The sequence below is a fragment of the Pristiophorus japonicus genome, chromosome 7, assembly GCF_044704955.1.
Source record: "Pristiophorus japonicus isolate sPriJap1 chromosome 7, sPriJap1.hap1, whole genome shotgun sequence".
In the NCBI taxonomy this organism is placed as follows: Eukaryota; Metazoa; Chordata; class Chondrichthyes; family Pristiophoridae; genus Pristiophorus; species Pristiophorus japonicus.
In genome coordinates, this window is record NC_091983.1 from 170,112,147 (window position 1) to 170,129,048 (window position 16,902).

Consider the following 16,902-nt stretch of genomic DNA (forward strand, 5'->3'; position numbering starts at 1 on the left):
ACCCCAGTGAGCAAGTGGGGTCTTGTGCGGTAACTAAGCAGGACTCAGGATAGGCGAGTCTGCAGTAAGCCTTCAGTTACCCTCCAAGCTCTGCTTGACTGCTTGCACTGCTCGCTCTGCCTGACCATTGGACTCTGGTTTAAATGGGGCAGGTGTGACATGTTTGATCCCATTGTGGGTCATGAACTCTTTGAACTCGGCACTGGTGAAGCACGGCCTAGTCACTCACAAGGACATCAGGCAGGCTGTGCATGGCAAACATGGCCCGCAGGCTTTCAATGGTGGCAGCAGACGTGCTTGCCGACATTATCTCACATTCAATCCATTTGGAGTACGCATCTACAACCACAAGGAATATTTTTCCCAAGAATGGGCCTGCATAGTCGACATGGACCCTGAACCACGGTTTAGAGGACCAGGACCATAAACTTAGTGGCGCCTCCCTGGGTGCATTGCTTAACTGTGAACATATGTTACATTTGTGCAAGCAGGACTCTTAGACTGCATTGATACCGGGCCACCACACGTGGGATCTGGCTATCGCTTTCATCATTACAATGCCTGGGTGGGTACTGTGGAGGTCACTCATGAAAGTGTCCCTGCCCTTTTTTGGCATCACTACCCGATTACCCCATAGGAGGCAGTCTGCCCGAATGGACATTTCATCTCTGCGTCGCTGGTACGGCTTTATTTCTTCCTGCATCTCTAACGGGATACTAGACCAACTCCTGTGGAGCAATCAGTTTTTTTTTTACTAAGAACAGTAAGGGGTCCTGGCTCGTCCAGGTTCTAATCTGTCGGGCGGTAAAGGGTGATTGCTCACTCTCGAAAGCTTCCATTACCATAACTAAATCTGCGGGCTGTGTCATCTCCATCCGTGGTGGGCAATGGCAGCCTACTGAGAGCATCGGAACAGTTATCTGTGCCTGGCCTGTGGTGGATGGCGTAGTTGTATGTGGACAATGAGAGCGCCCATCTCTGGATGCGGGCCGATGCATTCGTATTTATCCCCTTACTTTCAGAAAAGAGGTTTATGGTCGGTTTCCAATTCAAATTTGAGCCCAAACAGATATTGATGCATTTTCTTTACCCCATAAACACACGCTAACGCTTCTTTTTCGATCATGTTGTAGACCCTCTCAGCCTTAGACAGACTTCTGAATGCATAAGCAACCGGTTGCAATTTCCCAAATTCATTAGCTTGTTGCAATACACACCCGACCCTGTATGACGACACATCACATGCTAGTACCAAACGCTTATCTGGATCATACAACACAAGCAATTTGTTTGAGCATAACAGCTTCCTAGCTTTCTCAAAGGCATTTTCTTGGCTTTTACCCCATACCCATTTATCTCCTTTATGCAGTAAAGAGTGCAGTGGTTCTAACAGTGGTAAGACCCAGTAAGAAGTTACCAAAGTAGTTCAGGAGTCCTAGAAACGACCGCAGCTCTGTCATGTTCTGTGGTCTTGGTGCGTTCTTGATTGCCTCCGTCTTCGAATCGGTGGGCCTGATGCCGTCCACCGTGAGTCTTCTCCCCAGGAACTCCACTTCAGGCACCAGGAAAATGCACTTTGAGCGTTTTAACCTGAGCCCTACACGATTAAGCCGACTAAGAACCTCCTCCAGGTTCTGCAGGTGCTCGACGGTGTCCCGACCTGTAATTAAGATGTCGTCCTGGAAGACCACGGTGCGCGGGACCGACTTCAGCAAGCTTTCCATGTTCCTCTGGAATATTGGCGCAGATGATCGAATCCCAAACGGGCATCTGTTGTAAATGAAGAGATCTTTGTGCGTGTTGATGCAGGTGAGGCCCTTCGATGATTCCTCCAGCTCCTGCGTCATGTAGGCAGAGGTCAACTCCAGCTTCGTCAATGTTTTTCCTCCCGCCAGGGTAGCAAATAGGTCATCTGCCTTTGGTAGTGGGTATTGATCCTGCAGGGAGAAATGATGATGGTTACTTTGTAATCACCACAGATTCTGACGGTGCCGTCTTCTTGGAGAACTGGAACAATTGGACTGGCCCACTCATTGAATTCGATCGGCGAAATGATGCCCTCTCGTTGCAGCTGGTCCAGCTCGATCTCCACCCTCTCTCTCATCATGTACGGTACCGCTCTCGCCTTGCGATGGATGGGTTGCACCCCCGGAATCAAGTGGATCTGCACTTTTGCTCCTTGGAACTTCCCGATGCCTGGTTCGAACAGCGAGGTAAACTTGTTTAAGACCTGGTCGACGGAAGAGAGCGCTTGGACGTCGTCCCAGTTCCAGCGTATCTTTCCCAGCCAGCTCCTGCCGAACAGCGTGGGGCCATTGCCCAGTACCACCCAGAGTGGTAACTTGTGCACCGCTCCTTTACGGTAGCACTGCCGATTACGGGAATCAGTTCCTTTGTTTACGTTCTATTTAGTACGAATGAGGGTCAGGACTGGCCTTGAGGCCTTACTGCACCACAATTTATCGAAAGTCTTTTTGCTCATTATGGACTGGCTCGTGTCCTTGTCCAGCTCCATTGACACCGGGAGTCCATTTAATTCAACCTTCAGCATTATCGGGAGACACTTTGTGGTAAATGTGTGCACCTCACGTACCTCTGACTCCTCAGTCTAAGGCTCTGGCACGTGGATCTGTCCTCCTCTGCAACATGGTGGTTTGCAGGCTTGGCAAGGTTTGCAGCGCGCCTGCACATACGCTGGAGGTGTACCATTGTTCCACAGCCGTTGCAAATGTATCCTTTGAAGCGGCATGAATGGAAACAATGATCACCTCCGCAGCGCCAACAAGGTGTTAATGGCCTTGCATTCACCACCCTTGATGGTGGACTCAGACATCGGCGGACGTGCAGCTGCAACCATGTGAGTCCTGCCCTGTATGTTATGATTCGAAAACAACGATACTTTGTTCACAGTACTTGCAGCAGCACTCGTGTGCTGAAAGATTTGTTTGGTATTGTCACTGGTGGCGATGAACGCCTGGGATATCACTATGCCATTGCTCAAGGTTGGGGTCTCTACAGTCAAAAGTTTGCGAAGTATTATTTCATGGCCAATGCCAAGTACAAAGAAATCCCTGAGCATGTGCTCCAAGTGTCCTTCAAATTCGGAATGTCCTGCAAAGCGCCTTAGCTCGACGACGTAGCTCGCCACTTCCTGGCCTTCAGAACTCTTGTGCGTGTAGAACTGGTACCTCACCATCAGAATGCTTTCCTTCGGGTTTAGATGCTCCCGGACCAGTGTGCACAAATCATCGTATGACTTCTTTGTGGGTTTCGCTGGAGCGAGCAGATATTTCATGAGGCCATATGTTCACAAACGGTGAGGAGGATCGCCCTTCGTTTGGCAGCGTTCGCTTCTCCTTCCAGCTCGTTGGCCACAATGTATTGGTTGAGTCGCTCCACAAAGATTTCTCAATCATCTCCCTCCGAAAATTTCTCCAGGATGCCCATGGTTCTCTGCATTGTTGAGGTGGGGTTCGTCATCTGTATCGCGTCGCCAGTTGTTATATCTTGAATAAAGAATTTGACCAGATACTATAAGCTCAAAGTAATGTGTGACTGTAGTCCTTTATTACAGGTCTCCAGAGTGCCTCTCCAGCCTGTGAGGCCTCCTTATGTACAGGTGCTCCCAAGGGATTGTGGGATCCCTTGGGACGCCATGGGATGAGCCCTCTGGTGGTTAAACAAGGTATTTACAGGTTTACATATATAACAGTACATATTTTTAAATGGCTAGGTAAAATAAACTTCTGAGAAGAGCAATCAGTAGATTTAACCTGGAAGGTACTGTGGCATCATATAACAGGTCTTGTCAAACTAAGGCCGTTAATTGCTAACCTCATTATGTTTAATGACTAAATTCCCTACTTGAGAGACCAGTAGTACAGTAATTTTCTTTAACTTAAAAGCTAGCTCCAACAAAGGCTGATGTTTTGTATGTTGCAAAATCTGGCTCTATATAAAGACTCTTTCTTTCATAAAATGTGCTATTAAAGTTTATGATCAGTCTGGGTGCTTCATAGTGAGCTGATTGTCAGCAAAATTTACCTCATATTTGGGTCGTCCAATTACTGTTGGAAATATAGTAGTTGGTAGTTCCTGATTTGCAAAGCCAGCTTTCATCAAACCGGAGCCAGTGTCTAATATAATAGGTGTGTTATAATCGCAGACCTGCCAGTGACAGAAAATAAACATTTGTTAAAAGTCTATACTCATTTCCCACTCTTACAGCACACCCTGGTGCAAAGGTCAAGGATGTCTCGGAGCAGCTGCAGGGCATTCTGCAGGGGGACGATGAACAGCCAGTTATCATGGTGCATATAGGTACAACGATATTGGTAAAAAAAACGGGATGAGGTCCTACAAGCTGAATTTAGGGACCTAGGAGTTAAATTAAAAAGTAGGACCTCAAAAGGTAGTAATCTCAGGATTGCTACCAGTGCCACGTGCTAGTCAGAGCAGGAATCGCAGGATAGCTCAGATGAATACGTGGCTTGAGGAATGGTGCAAGGGGGGGGGGGGGGGGGAGGATTCAAATTCCTGGGACATTGGAACCGGTTCTGGGGGAGGTGGGACCAGTACAAACCGGACAGTCTGCACTTGGGCAGGACCGGAACCAATGTCCGAGGCGAAGTGTTTGCAAATGCTGTTGGGAGGGTTTAAACTAATATGGCAGGGGGATGGGAATCAATGAAGGGAGGCAGAGGGAAGTAAAAAAGGGGGCAGAAGCAAAAGGTAGGAAGGAGAAAAACATGAGTGGAGAGCAGAGAAATCAAGGGCAAAAATCAAAAAGGGCCACATTACAACATAATTTTAAAAGGACAAAGAATGTTAAAAAAAAAAGCCTGAAGGCTCGGAGTCTCAATGCGAGGAGCATTCGTAACAAGGTGGATGAATTAACTGTGCAGATAGCTGTTAATGGATATGATGTAATTGGGATTACGGAGACATGGCTCCAGGGTAACCAAGGCTGGGAACTCAACATCCAGGGATATTCAATAGACAGGAAGGAAAAGGAGGTGGGGTAGCGTTACTGGTTAAAGAGGAGGTTAACGCAATAGTAAGGAAGGACATTCGGGTGGATGATGTGGAATCTATATGGGTAGAACTGCGAAACACCAAAGAGCAGAAAACGTTAGTGGGAGTTGTGTACAGACCACCAAACAGTAGTAGGGAGGTTGGGGACGGCATCAAACAGGAAATTAGGAACATAAGCAATTATCATGGGTGACTTTAATCTACATATTGATTGGGCTAACCAAACTGGTAGCAATATTCTGGAGGAGGAGTTCCTGGACTGTATTAAGGGACAGTTTTCGAGACCAATATGCTGAAACAAAGAGGACTACAGTGGGATGAGGGCAGAGTTGGCTAAAGTAGACTGGAAATACAGACTAAACGGTGGCACAATTGAGGAACAGTGGAGGACTTTTAAGGAGCTCTTTCATAGTGCGCAACAAAAATATATTCCAGTGAAAAAGAAGGGTGGTAAGAGAAGGGATAACCAGCCGTGGATAACCAAGGAAATAAAGGAGAGTATCAAATCAAAGACCAATGCGTATAAGGTGGCCAAGGTTAGTGGGAAACTAGAAGATTGGGAACATTTTAAACGACAGCAAAGAATGACTAAAAAAGCAATAAAGAAAGGAAAGATAGATTACGAAATTAAACTTGCGCAAAACATAAAAACGGATAGTAAAAGCTTTTACAGATATATAAAACGGAAAAGTGTGACTAAAGTAAATGTTGGTCCCTTAGAAGATGAGAAGGGGGATTTAATAATGGGAAATGTGGAAATGGCTGAGAAACAATTATTTTGCTTCGGTCTTTCACAGTGGAAGACACAAAAACCATGCCAGAAATTGCTGGTCACAGGAATGTGGGAAGGGAGAACCTTGAGACAATCACTATCACTAGGGAGGTAGTGCTGGACAGGCTAATGGGACTCAAGGTAGACAAGTCCCCTGGTCCTGATGAAATGCATCCCAGGGTATTAAAAGAGATGGCAGAAGTTATAGCAAATGCATTCGTTATAATCTACCAAAATTCTCTGGACTCTGGGGAGGTACCTGCGGATTGGAAAGCAGCTAATGTAACGCCTCTGTTTAAAAAAGGGGGCAGACAAAAGGCAGGTAACTATACGCCGGTTAGTTTAACATCTGTAGTGGGGAAAATGCTTGAAGCTATCATTAAGGAAGAAATAGCGGGACATCTAGATAGGAATAGTGCAATCAAGCAGACGCAGCATGGATTCATGAAGGGGAAATCATGTTTAACTAATTTACTGGAATTCTTTGAGGATATAACGAGCATGGTGGATAGAGGTGTACCGATGGATGTGGTGTATTTAGATTTTCAAAAGGCATTCGATAAGGTGCCACACAAAAGGTTACTGCAGAAGATAAAGGTACGCGGAGTCAGAGGAAATGTATTAGCATGGATAGAGAATTAGCTGGCTAATAGAAAGCAGAGAGTCGGGATAAATGGGTCCTTTTCGGGTTGGAAATCGGTGGTTAGTGGTGTGCCACAGGGATCGGTGCTGGGACCACAACTGTTTACAATATACATAGATGACCTGGAAGAGGGGACAGAGTGTAGTGTAACAAAATTTGCAGATGACACAAAGATTAGTGGGAAAGCGGGTTGTGTAGAGGACACAGAGAGGCTGCAAAGAGAATTGGATAGGTTAAGCGAATGGGCTAAGATTTGGCAGATGGAATACAATGTCGTGTGAGGTCATCCACCTTGGGAAAAAAAAACAGTAAAAGGCAACATTATTTGAATGGGGAGAAATTACAACATGCTGCGGTGCAGAGGGACCTGGGGGTCCTTGTGCATGAATCCCAAAAAGTTAGTTTGCAGGTGCAGCAGGTAATCAGGAAGGCGAATGGAATGTTGGCCTTCATTGCGAGAGGGATGGAGTACAAAAGCAGGGAGGTCCTGCTGCAACTGTATAGGGTATTGGTAAGGCCGCACCTGGAGTACTGCATGCAGTTTTGGTCACCTTACTTAAGGAAGGATATACTGGCTTTGGAGGGGGTACAGAGACGATTCACTCGGCTGATTCCGGAGATGAGGGGGTTACCTTATGATGATAGATTGAGTAGACTGGATCTTTACTCGTTGGAGTTCAGAAGGATGAGGAGCGATCTTACAGAAACATTTAAAATAATGAAAGGGATAGACAAGATAGAGGCGGAGAGGTTGTTTCCACTGGTCAGGGAGACTAGAACTAGGGGGCACAGCCTCAAAATACGGGGGAGCCAATTTTAAAACCGAGTTGAGAAGGAATTTCTTCTCCCAGAGGGTTGTGAATCTGTGGAATTCTCTGTCCAAGGAAGCAGTTGAGGCTAGCTCATTGAATGTATTCAAGTCACAGATAGATAGATTTTTAACCAATAAGAGAATTAAGGGTTACGGGGAGAGGGCGGGTAAGTGGAGCTGAGTCCACGGCCAGATAAGCCATGATCTTATTGAATGGCGGAGCAGGCTCGAGGGGCTAGATGGCCTACTCCTGTTCCTAATTCTTATGTTCTTATGAGGAACCAACTAGGGTGCTGGCCATCCTAGACTGGGCCTTGTGAAACGAGAGAGGACTAATTAGCAATCTAGACATGTGAGGCCCCTTGGGGATGAGTGACCATAATATGGTAGAATTCTTCATTAAGATGGAGAGTGACACAGTTAATTCAGAGACTAGGGTTCTGAACTTAAAGAAAGGAAACTTCAACGGTATGAGATGTGAATTGGCTAGGATAGACTGGCGAATGATACTTAAAGGGTTGACGGTGGCTTGGCAATGGCAGATATTTAAAGATCACATGGATGAACCACAACAATACTACATCCCTGTGTGGCGTAAAAATAAAAAAGGAAGGTGGCTCAACTGTGGCTAACAAGGGAAATTAGGGAAAGTGTTAAATCCAAGGAAGAGGCATATAAATTGGCCAGAAAAAGCAGCAAACCTGAGGACTGGGAGAAATTTAGAATTCAGCAGAGGACAAAGGGTTTAATTAAAAGGGGGAAAATAGAGTACGAGAAGTAGCTTGCCGGGAACATAAAAACTGACTGCAAAAGCTTCTATAGATATGTGAAGAGAAAAAGATTAGTGAAGACTAATATAAGTCCCTTGCAGTCTGAATGAGGTGAATTCATAATGGAGAACAAGGAAATGGCAGACCAATTGAACACATACTTTGGTTCTGTCTTCACTAAGAAAGACACGAGTAACCTCCCAAAAATACTAGGGGGCCGAGGGTCTAGCGAGAAGGGGGAACTGAGGGAAATCCTTATTAGTCAGGAAATGGTGCGAGGGAAATTGAAGGGACTGAAGGCCAAAAGATCCCCAGGGCCTGATAGTCTGCATCCCAGAGTACTTAAGGAAGTGGTCCTAGAAATAGTAGATGCATTGGTGATCATTTTCCAACATTCCATGGACTCTGGATCAGTTCCTATGGATTGGAGGGTAGCTAATGTAACCTCACTTTTTAAAAAAGGAGGGAGAGAAAAGATGGAATTATAGATCGGTTAGCCTGACATCGGTGGTGGGGAAAATGCCGGAGTCAATTATTAAAGATGTAATAGCAGCGCATTTGGAAAGCAGTGACAGAACATAAGAACATAAGAATTAGGAACAGGAGTAGGCTATCTAGCCCCTCGAGCCTGCTCCGCCATTCAATAAGATCATGGCTGATCTGGCCATGGACTCAGCTCCACTTACCCGCCCTATCCCCGTAACCCTTAATTCCCTTATTCAGGATCGGTGCAAGTCAGCATGGATTTATGAAAGGGAAATCATGCTTGACAAATCTTCTTCAGTTTTTTTTGAGTATGTAACTAGTAGAGTGGGGATAAGGGAGAACCAGTAGATGTGTTGTATTTGGACTTTCAAAAGGCTTTTGATAAGGTCCCACACAAGAGATTAGTGTGCAAAATTAAGGCACATGGTATTGGGGGTAATGTATTGATAGAGAAATGGTTGGCAGACAGGAAGCAAAAATTGGGAATAAACGGGTCCTTTTCAGAATGGCAGGCAGTGACTAGTGGGGTGCCGCAGGGTTCAGTGCTGGGACCCCAGCTATTTACAATATACATTAATGATTTAGACGAAGGAATTGAATGTAATATCTCCAAGTTTGCAGATGACACTTAGCTGGGTGGCAGTGCGAGTTGCGAGGAGGATGCTAAGAGGCTGCAGAGGGACTTGGACAGGTTAGGTGAATGGGCAAATGCATGGCAGATGCAGTATAATGTGGATAAATGTGAGGTCCACTTTGGTGGCAAAAACAGGAAGGCAGCTTATTATCTGAATGGTGACAGATTCATAAAAGGGGAGGTGCAATGAGACCTGGGTGTCATGGTACATCAGTCATGCAGGTAGACATGCAGGTACAGCAGGCAGTAAAGAAAGTAAATGGTATGCTAGCCTTCATAGCGAGGGGATTTGAGTACAGGAGCAGGGAGGTCTTGCTGCAGTTGTACAGAGCCTTGGTGAGACCACACCTTGAGTATTGTGTGCAGTTTTGGTCTCCTAATCTGAGGAAGGATGTGCTTGCTATTGACGGAGTGCAGCGAAGGTTCACCAGACTGATTCCCGGGATGGCAGGACTGACATATGAGGAAAGACTGGATCAGCTGGGCTTATACTCACTGGAATTAAGAAGAATGAGAGGGGATCGCATAGAAACGTATAAAAATCTGACAGACCAAACAGGTTAGATGCAGGAAGAATGTTCCCGATGTTGGGGAAGTCCAGAAGCGGGGAAGTCCAGAAGCAGGGAACACAGTCTATGGATAAGGGGTAAGCCATATAGGACCGAGATGAGGAGAAACTTTTTCCACCCAGAGAGTTGTGAACCTGTGGAATTCTCTGCCATAGAAAGTTGTTGAGTGCAGTTCGCTGGACATATTCAAAAGGGAGTTAGATGTGGCCCTTGCATCTAAAGAGTTCAGGAGGTATGGAGAGAAGGTTGGGGTGGGGTACACAGGTTGAATGATCAGCTATGATCATATTGAATGGCAGTGCAGGCTCAAAGGGCCGAATGGCCTGCATCTGCACCTATTTTCTATGTTTCTATGGTATTCTGAGCTTTAAGTTGGGCTGTATACAGTGGGTGGACTATTAAACGTGCATCAATTTTGAGATGACAATGGAGAAATCATCATCATAGGCAGTCCCTCAAAATAGAGGAAGACTTGCTTCCACTCTAATGGAGGAATATGTGTCAGCAATAAATATATTGGGTTACCAGTACAGGTATTATACAAAAATTGGAACAAAATACAGAGGATTTGAAATTCCAAGTCCCTTAATCCGCTGCCATAAGTGTAGTAGAGTGCGACTCTTGACCAATCACCAGGCTGACGTGAAACCCCAATTCCAGGGTCAGCCAACTACTGTATACTGGTGGGTCAAAACCTTATGTCCAGTTATGCTAGGAGACCCAGGAAATTCATTGCGAGGGAGTAAAGGGAAGGACTCTCTGATATAGGTGAAAATGTTGCTCTTAAAGCTGGACTGCTCTTAAAGCAGTACCAGCATGCAGCAATTTCAAATTATGCATCAAAAATGAACCCAGGGAGAGAGAAATTAGATACACGGTGGGAAAGGATGTAATGGTGGGAGTGGGTGACAATAGATAGGCCAATACAGCAGTTAGGAACATTTTGAAGAAAGTGACACAGGAATGAGTCGCAATTCCATAACCTACCAGAATCCTTGCCCAATGCAGAATAAGGGTTAAAGACCTCAAAAGGTCAGTAAAAGGAGGTCTGATGGTTGCAAGCTGCTGTTAATGTATATTTTGCAGACTGATATTTCCCCAAAAATGCATTCACAACTCCATGGGTATCAGGCAACAGGAGGAGGAACAGCAGGTGGAGTGGGAAAATCAAATCCTGGGAACTAATTCTGCTACTGCTGTAAAGGATGGAGCCATGGGAAGACCAGCACCCACACATGGTTTTTGCTGACCATGGTCAAAGATCAGAAATGGGCCGATACACTCAGTGGCTGGCTCTCTACGGGAGAATCTGGAGCTCCTGCAGCACTACCTTCTTCTAAACCTGGCTTCCTGGGGAGCTGCTGTTCCACCTCCTCTTCCTCTTCCAACAAATAAAAGATCAAGATGGGAATCACAATGGGAAATCATTTTTTAGCTTTCCGTAACACTTTTGGGAAACTCCCCAAGCAAGAAAGAGTTTTGAGAAGGACTTCTAAAGGAAGTTTGGAGACTCCAAAAATAAAGTTCAAACAGCAGCGTAGGAGCAGCCTGAGGCGGTTTAAACAGCGACAGCAGAATCGGCGGAGCGCAGAGCAGACCTGAGCGGCAGCGACTCAACAGAGGCAGAATTGGAAAGAGTGATGTTCGAGAAAAAAAAAAAGTGATGTTGGCAAAAGGGAAAGAGCTGATTGGTGAGTAGCTGGTGAATGTTTTTTTTTTAATCTTAAGTTTATTTCTGCAAACTAATTTCATAGTATATTAAATAGAGGCATGGCAGGGCAGCTCAGTCCCGTGGAATACACATCCTGTGCCATGTGGGAAGTAATGGATGCTTCTCGTAGCCTGGGAGACCACATGCGCAGGAAGTGTCGCCAGCTACGGCAACTCGAGATCCGTGTTTCGGAGCTTGAGCAGCAGTTGGAGTCATTGCAGTGCATGCGGGAGGCTGAGAACGTCGTGGATAGCATGTTTCTAGAGGTGGTCAGAATAAGAATCGCAGGATAGCTCAGATGAATAGGTGACTTGAGCAGTGGTGCAGCAGGGAGGGGTTCAAATTCCTGGGGCATTGGAACCGGTTCTGGGAGAGGTGGGACCAGTACAAACCGGACGGTCTGCACCTAGGCAGGACCGGAACCAATGTCCTAGGGGGAGTGTTTGCTAGAGCTGTTGGGGAGGAGTTAAACTAATATGGCAGGGGGATGGGAACCAATGCAGGGAGACAGAGGGAAACAAAATGGAGACAAAAGCAAAAGACAAAAAGGAGATGAGTAAAAGTGGAGGGCAGAGAAACCCAAGGCAAAAAACAAAAAGGGCCAATGTATAGCAAAATTCTAAAGGGTCAAAGTGTAATAAAAAGGAAAGCCTGAAAGCTCATTGCAGCAATGCGAGGAGTATTCGGAACCCAGGAGAGGGTTCTGAGCTAGTTAGAGTGGGTGGGAGCGCAGATGAACAGGACACCAAGAAAGAATGCAAAAGGCAGGAGGCAACAGAGCAGAGTAGCACTGGGGTAAGTGTAAACCACAAGGTGATAGGAAGGGACAACATGTATGAATATAAAGGGGCTGCAGGAGGGGTCAAAACTAAAAATCATGGTTTAAAAACTAGTATTAAAACACTCTTACCTAAACGCACGCAGCATTCGAAATAAAGTAAATGAGTTGACGGCACAAATCATTACAAATGGGTATGATTTGGTGGCCATTACAGAAACGTGGTTGCAGGGTGGCCAAGACTGGGAATTAAACATACAGGGATATCTGACAATTCGGAAAGATAGACAAGAAGGGAAAGGAGGTGGGGTAGCTCTGTTAATAAAGGATGATATCAGGGCAGTTGTGAGAGATGATATTGGCTCTAATGAATAAAATGTTGAATCATTGTGGGTGGAGATTAGAGATAGTAAGGGGAAAAAGTCACAGGTGGGCGTAGTTTATAGGCCCCCAAATAATAACTTCACGGTGGGGCGGACAATAATCAAGGGAATAATGGAAGCATGTGAAAAAGGAACAGCAATAATCATGGGGGATTTTAACCTACATATCGATTGGTCAAATCAAATCGCACGGGGTAGCCTTGAGGAGGAATTCATAGAATGCATACGGAATTGTTTCTTAGAACAGTATGTTACAGAACCTACAAGGGAGAAAGCTATCTTAGATCTGGTCCTGTGTAATGAGACAGGAATAATAAACAATCTCCTAGTAAAAGATCCTCTCGGAATGAGTGATCATAGTATGGTTGAATTTGTAATACAGATTGAGGGTGAGGAAGTAGTGTCTCAAACGAGCGTACTATGCTTAAACAAAGGGGACTACAGTGGGACGAGGGCAAAGTTGGCTAAAGTAGACTGGAAACACAGACTAAACGGTGGCACAATTGAGGAACAGTGGAGGACTTTTAAGGAGCTCTTTCATAGTGCTCAACAAAAATATATTCCAGTGAAAAAGAAGGGCGGTAAGAGAAGGGATAACCAGCCGTGGATAACCAAGATAATAAAGGAGAGTATCAAATTAAAAACCAATGCATATAAGGTGGCCAAGGTTAGTGGGAAACTAGAAGATTGGGAACATTTTAAACGACAGCAAAGAATGACTAAGAAAGCAATAAAGGAAAGATAGATTACAAAAGTAAACTTGCGCAAAACATAAAAACAGATAGTAAAAGCTTTTACCGATATCTAAAACGGAAAAGAGTGACTAAAGTAAATCTTGGTCCCTTAGAAGATGAGAAGGGGGATTTAATAATGGGAAATGTGGAAATGGCTGAGACCTTAAACAATTATTTTGCTTCGGTCTTCACAGTGGAAGATACAAAAACCATGCCAAAAATTGCTGGTCACAGGAATGTGGGAAGGGAGGACCTTGAGATAATCACTGTCACTAAGGGGGTAGTGCTGGACAGACTAATGGGACTCAAGGTAGACAAGTCCCCTAGTCCTGATGAAATGCATCCCAGGGTATTAAAAGAGATGGCGGAAGTTATAGCAGATGCATTCGTTATAATCTATCAAAATTCTCTGGACTCGGGAAACATAGAAACATAGAAAATAGGTGCAGGAGTAGGCCATTCGGCCCTTCTAGCCTGCACCGCCATTCAATGAGTTCATGGCTGAACATTCAACTTCAGTACCCCATTCCTGCTTTCTCGCCATACCCCTTGATCCCCCTAGCAGTAAGGACCTCATCTAACTCCTTTTTGAATATATTTAGTGAATTGGCCTCAACAACTTTCTGTGGTAGAGAATTCCACAGGTTCACCACTCTCTGGGTGAAGAAGTTCCTCCGCATCTCGGTCCTAAATGGCTTACCCCTTATCCTTAGACTGTGACCCCTGGTTCTGGACTTCCCCAACATTGGGAACATTCTTCCTGCATCTAACCTGTCTAACCCCGTCAGAATTTTATATGTTTCTATGAGGTCCCCTCTCATTCTTCTGAACTCCAGTGAATACAAGCCCAGTTGATCCAGTCTTTCTTGATAGGTCAGTCCCGCCATCCCGGGAATCAGTCTGGTGAACCTTCGCTGCACTCCCTCAATAGCAAGAATGTCCTTCCTCAGGTTAGGAGACCAAAACTGTGCACAATACTCCAGGTGTGGCCTCACCAATGCCCTGTACAACTGTAGCAACACCTCCCTGCCCCTGTACTCAAATCCCCTTGCTATGAAGGCCAACATGCCATTTGCTTTCTTAACCGCCTGCTGCACCTGCATGCCAACCTTCAATGACTGATGTACCATGACACCCAGGTCTCTTTGCACCTCCCCTTTTCCTAATCTGTCACCATTCAGATAATAGTCCGTCTCTCTGTTTTTACCACCAAAGTGGATAACCTCACATTTATCCACATTATACTTCATCTGCCATGCATTTGCCCACTCACCTAACCTATCCAAGTCGCTCTGCAGCCTCACAGCATCCTCCTCGCAGCTCACACTGCCACCCAACTTAGTGTCATCCGCAAATTTGGAGATACTACATTTAATCCTCTCATCTAAATCATTAATGTACAGTGTAAACAGCTGGGGCCCCAGCACAGAACCTTGCGGTACCCCACTAGTCACTGCCTGCCATTCTGAAAAGTACCCATTTACTCCTACTCTTTGCTTCCTGGAGAGGTACCAGCGGATTGGAAAGCAGCTAATGTAACGCCTCTGTTTAAAAAAGGGGGCAGACAAAAGGCAGGTAACTATAGGCCGGTTAGTTTAACATCTGTAGTGCGGAAAATGCTTGAAGCTATCATTAAGGAAGAAATAGCGGGACATCGAGATAGGAATAGTGCAATCAAGCAGACGCAACATGGATTCATGAAAGGGAAATCATGTTTAACTAATTTACTGGAATTCTTTGAGGATATAACAAGCATGGTGGATAGAGGTGTACCGATGGATGTGGTGTATTTAGATTTCCAAAAGGTATTCGATAAGGTGCCACACAAAAGGTTACTGCAGAAGATAGAGGTACGCGGAGTCAGAGGAAATGTATTAGCATGGATCAAGAATTGGCTGGCTAACAGAAAGCAGAGAGTCGGGATAAATGGGTCCTTTTCGGGTTGGAAATTGGTGGTTAGTGGTGTGCCACAGGGATCGGTGCTGGGACCACAACTGTTTACAATATACACAGATGACCTGGAAGAGGGGACAGAGTGTAGTATAACAAAATTTGCAGATGACACAAAGATTAGTGGGAAAGCGGGTTGTGTAGAGGACACAGAGAGGCTACAAAGAGATTTAGATAGGTTAAGTGAATGGGCTAAGGTTTGGCAGATGGAATACAATGTCGGAAAATGTGAAGTCATCCACCTTGGAAAAAGAAACAGTAAAAGGGAATATTATTTGAATGGGGAGAAATTACAACATGCTGCGGTGCAGAGGGACCTGGGGGTCCTTGTGCATGAATCCCAAAAAGTTAGTTTGCAGGTGCAGCAGGTAATCAGGAAGGCGAATGGAATGTTGGCCTTCATTGCGAGAGAGATGGAGTACAAAAGCAGGGAGGTCCTTCTGCAACTGTACAGGGTATTGGTGAGGCCGCACCTGGAGTACTGCGTGCAGTTTTGGTCACCTTACTTAAGGAAGGATATACTAGCTTTGGAGGAGGTACAAAGACGATTCACTAGGCTGATTCCGGAGATGAGGGGGTTACCTTATGATGATAGATTGAGTAGACTGGGTCTTTACTCGTTGGAGTTCAGAAGGATGAGGGGGGATCTTATAGAAACATTTAAAATAATGAAAGGGATAGACAAGATAGAGGCTGAGAGGTTGTTTCCACTGGTCGGGGAGACTAGAACTAGGGGGTACAGCCTCAAAATACGGGGGAGCCAATTTAAAACCGAGTTGAGAAGGAATTTCTTCTCCCAGAGGGTTGTGAATCTGTGGAATTCTCTGCCCAAGGAAGCAGTTGAGGCTAGCTCATTGAATGTATTCAAATCACAGATAGATAGATTTTTAACCAATAAGGGAATTAAGGGTTATGGGGAGCGGGTGGGTAAGTGGAGCTGAGTCCACGGCCAGATCAGCCATGATCTTGTTGAATGGTGGAGCAGGCTCGAGGGGCTAGATGGCCTACTCCTGTTCCTAATTCTTATGTTGTTATGTTCTTATGTCACCCCGTAGCTTAAGAGTGTGCAGGCAGAGGGAATGGATGACCGCCAGACAGAAGAGGACGACCAGGATAAGTCCCCTGTGTGCATCTCGCGCTCCAACCAGTAGTCTGTTTTGAGTACTGGTGAGGGCAATGGTTCCTCTGGGAAGTGCAGCCAGAGCCAAGTCCACGGCCCCAGGGGTGGCTCAGCCACACGGGGCGGGTGTGGAGTGGGGGGGAAAGAGAGGAAGAAGAGTGGAAGAGAAATAATGGGAGGGGATTTGATAGTTAGGAGAGCAGACAGGGTTTCTGCGGCCGCAGATGTGACTCCAGGATGGTATGTTCCCTCCCTGGTGCCAGGGTCAAGGATATCACTGAGCGGCTGTAGGACATTCCGAGGGGGTAGGATGAACAGCCAGAGATCGTGGCCCATATCAGTAGCAATGCCACTGGTAGAAAGAGGGATGAGGTGTTGCAGGCAGATTTTGGAGAGATTAAAATGCAGAACCTCAATCCAGCAGGATTACTCCCAGAGCCACGTGCTAGTGAGCACAGAAATAGGAGGATAGAGAAGATGAATGTGTGGCTGGAGAAATGGTGCAGT

General features: G+C 45.7%; 1 protein-coding gene across 4 annotated transcripts in view; it reads right to left on the reverse strand.

Moving 5' to 3' along the window:
* Positions 1–16,902, reverse strand: part of LOC139267356 (uncharacterized) — a 177,815-nt gene that overhangs the window by 42,859 nt on the left and 118,054 nt on the right. For all 4 annotated transcript variants that reach the window (XM_070885560.1, XM_070885561.1, XM_070885562.1 and 1 more), the window contains one exon: positions 4,045–4,167. In XM_070885560.1, the coding sequence (XP_070741661.1) occupies positions 4,045–4,167 (123 nt within the window). The remainder of the gene's footprint in view (positions 1–4,044; positions 4,168–16,902) is intronic.